General features: G+C 44.4%; 1 protein-coding gene and 1 pseudogene across 1 annotated transcript in view; one reads left to right on the forward strand and one right to left on the reverse strand.

The window, feature by feature from the left end:
* The window catches only part of MRPL15 (mitochondrial ribosomal protein L15), a 16,060-nt gene that overhangs the window by 3,649 nt on the left and 8,749 nt on the right, over window positions 1–3,662 (reverse strand). Inside the window, exon 4 of the mRNA XM_006140882.3 lies at window positions 3,446–3,569. Coding sequence (XP_006140944.1) covers window positions 3,446–3,569 — 124 coding nt within the window. The remainder of the gene's footprint in view (window positions 1–3,445; window positions 3,570–3,662) is intronic.
* LOC106735451 (histone H3.3-like) lies at window positions 1,244–2,162 on the forward strand (annotated as a pseudogene).

The following is a 3,662-nucleotide window of genomic DNA, read 5'->3' on the forward strand; positions in this document are numbered from 1 at the left end:
AACACCTTAGTCTGAGGAGAAGCCTGGTCCCACTAGTAAGCGGCTCTTGGGACTGATCAAATGAACTGCACGCGCCTCACCCACGTCTGTTAGGTCTAAAACACGCTGGGTGCAGCCACCCACATCTGTCAGAGGTCTAAACCATGCTGGACACAGTCACATACGGTTCCCATAGTTGGGAGAGCGTGCCTCTGGCTACCCAATCATATAGAAATGCAGAATAAATAAGGCAGTACTTGCCATGATAAAATCTCATTAAAAGGACAGGTAGGGGGACCAGCAGTTGGTATAATGGCTGTCGCTGGACTCTCATGTGGTTGACCACGGTTCAAGTCCCAGACCCACGGTTCAAGTGGCTTAAACTCATGCCGGGCATGTGTGCATGCATGCCCAAGATCCCAAGAGGAGAATGGAGAAGGGATTGCAGTGTGGCCACCCCCCTGGGGGGTGATTTCTCGCTTTCTGTCTCTCTGTCTTTCTGCTGAGTGCACGAGCCCTATAGCAAAAACAAAAAATAATAGGCAGGAATACTGAAAAGAAAATATAGGGCCAATAGGTGACATGGTGGTTAATGCGGCTGAAACCCGCATGGGTGACAGTGAGGTCCAAGTCGAGGACCCAGCGGTTTGAAAATCATGCCAGGCACATGTGCATTGTATGCCCGAAATCCAGAGAGAAGGATAAAGGGATTGTGGTGTGGCCATCATCCCGGGGGGTGCTTTCTCACTTTCCCTTTCTCTCTCTGTCTGATGAGCACACGTACCCTACAGTAAAAATTGAAGGAAAAATAGTTTATCCTAAGCTTTTAATAATTTGACTGAATAAACTTTCTCCCATAGGGCTCGCATAAAAGATAACTCTTGGGAATCAGCAGTTAGCGTAATGGCTATGTCGCTGGACTCCCACGTAGTCGACTGCGGTTCGTGTCCCGGACCCGGTGGCTTAAAACTCACGCCGGGCGCATGCGTGCGTGCCCAAGATCCCAAGAGGAGAATGGAGGAGAAGGGATTGTGGCATGACCATCCCCCCTGGGGGGTGATTTCTTGCTTTCTGTCTCTCTGTCTCTCTCTGTCTTTCTGGCAAGCGCACGCGCCCTATAGCGAAAACCTCTCAAAAAAAAAAAAAAAAGATAACTCTTCTTCCTCCTAAAGTAGCCCTAAAAAAAAGGAAGAAAAATGTACATTAAGAAATTATTGAATTGTGTTTGCAGCCGCTGTCGCTCTCCAATGCCAGCACTGCCTCTAGCTCGCCAAGCTCCAGCTGAAGAAGGGGGTTAAGTGAGGAGGTCTCTTTACCATGGCTCGTACAAAGCAGACAGCCTGCAAAGCCACCGGTGGTAAAGCACCCAGGAAGCAACTGGCTACAAAAGGCGCTGGCAAGAGTGCGCCCTCTACTGGAGGAGTGAAGAAACTTCATCGTTACAGGCCTAGTACTGTGGCACTCGGTGACATTAGACGTTATCAGAAGTCCACTGAACTTCTGATTCGCAAACTTCCTTTCCAGCGTCTGGTGTGAGAAATTGCTCAGGATTTCAAAACAGATCTGCGCTTCCAGAGCGCAGCTATTGGTGCTTTGCAGGAGGCAAGTGAGGCCTACTTGGTTGGCCTTTCCGAAGATACCAACCTGTGTGCTATCCATGCCAAACGTGTAACGATAATGCCAAAAGACATCCAGCTAGCACGCCGCATACGTGGAGAACGTGCTTAAGAGTCCACTATGATGGGAAACATTTCATTCTCAAAAAAAAAAAATTGGTAGTTCTGAACGTTAGATTTTTTTTTCCCATGGGGTCAAAAGGTACCTAAGTATGTGATTGCGAGTGGAAAATAGGTGACAGAAATAAGGTATTGGCAATTTTTCCATTTTCATTTGTGTGTGGATTTTTAATATAAATGTGGGGATGTAAAGCATTAATGCAAGTCAAAATGTTTCAGTGAACAAGTTTCACCAGTTCAACTTTATAACAATTATAAATAACCCTGTTAAATTATTCTGGACAATGCCAGCATTTGGATTTTTTTTTTAAACAAATAAATTTATTATTGATGCAACTAAATGGTGTTTGTAGCATTTTTATCATACGGTAGGCTCCATCCATTCACTATACTTTTCTGAGTTGTCCTACATGCAAGTATATGTTTTTAATGTTGTCTGTCTTCTGTGCTGTTCCTGTAAGTTTGCTATTAAAATACATTAAACTAAAAAAAAAAAAAAAAAAGAACTTGTTATAGGGCTGGTCCCATGGCCTATTGGCTAAGGAAACTGGATCCCACATGGCAGACCATGGTTCAAATCCCAGCCTCAGCTGTTTGAATAACACACCAAGTGAATGTGCGTGCATGCCCAAATTTCCCATAAGGCAGAGGTGCGGAAACGGGATTAAAGCACGGCCACACCTCTCTGGGGGTGTTTTCTTTTTCCAACCCTCTGCTTCTCTCTGGTGAACACCACACCCTCTGGAATCCAAACCAAAATTTCTTTAGCTTGGAAAACTAAAGTACAACTAAATAAATTATTCAGAGACAAATAAAAAAATAAATTAATAAGTGAGTAGGGCCAGCAGGCGGCATGGTGGTTAAGGCACTGGAATTCCCACATGGAGAACCATGGTTTGAGTCTCGAACCTGGCAGCTTGCTTGCTCGCTCACTCTTGCTCTCTCTCTGGCAAAATTTGTGAAAAAATAACAACTAATTAATCCTTAAAAAATAAAGTTAAATAAAATAATTATTTATTTATTTGTTTGTTTATTTAAATTTGAATAGCAAAGGAGAGAGTAGGAAGCGAGAAAGCAAGCCACCAGGTCCCCGTACTTGAACCACAGTTGACCACCATGCCACCTGCCAGTCAGGTCCCCGTACTTGAACCACAGTTGACCACCATGCCACCTACCAGTCAATAAATAAAATAATTCTTAAGGAAAAAAAAAAAAGCAGCTAAGACCAGCAGATAGCGTAGTGGTTACATTGCTGAACTCCACGTAGTTGACCACAGTTCAAATCCTGGCCCAGGAGGCTTAACATTCACACTGGGTACATGTGTGTGCTCAAAATCTCAAGACTTGAACCACAGTTGACCACCATGCCACCTACCAGTCAATAAATAAAATAATTCTTAAGGAAAAAAAAAAAAGCAGCTAAGACCAGCAGATAGCGTAGTGGTTACATTGCTGAACTCCACGTAGTTGACCACAGTTCAAATCCTGGCCCAGGAGGCTTAACATTCACACTGGGTACATGTGTGTGCTCAAAATCTCAAGAGGAGAATGGAGAGGGAATTGCAGAATGGCCATCCCCTCTAGCGGGGTGAATTCTTGCTTTCTGTTTCTCTGTCTCTCTCTCCAGTGAGCACACGCACCTGGTAGCAAAAATCTGTTAAAAAAAAAAAAAAGAAAAGCGGCCATCATGAGGGGAGGGAAGGAAAGCAGTGACGGCAGAACAAGCTCACCCAGGCTTCTCGGATCGTAGAAGGCTGTGGTAACGACACCGCCATTCTTCTCAATTGCAGCGATGGCTAGCTCTGAGGCCAACTGAACTTCAATGTTCACTTTCGCTTTAAAGGTGTCAGCACCCTGTAATATGTCCAAACAAAGTCTGTGAGGAGTAGCTCAGCTAGAAGTAAACGACTTAAAAACAAGCTTCTTTTTCGAACTGTTTTTCCCTAC

This window comes from Tupaia chinensis, unplaced genomic scaffold (assembly GCF_000334495.1).
Source record: "Tupaia chinensis unplaced genomic scaffold, TupChi_1.0 Scaffold000046_3, whole genome shotgun sequence".
Classification (NCBI taxonomy): Eukaryota; Metazoa; Chordata; class Mammalia; order Scandentia; family Tupaiidae; genus Tupaia; species Tupaia belangeri.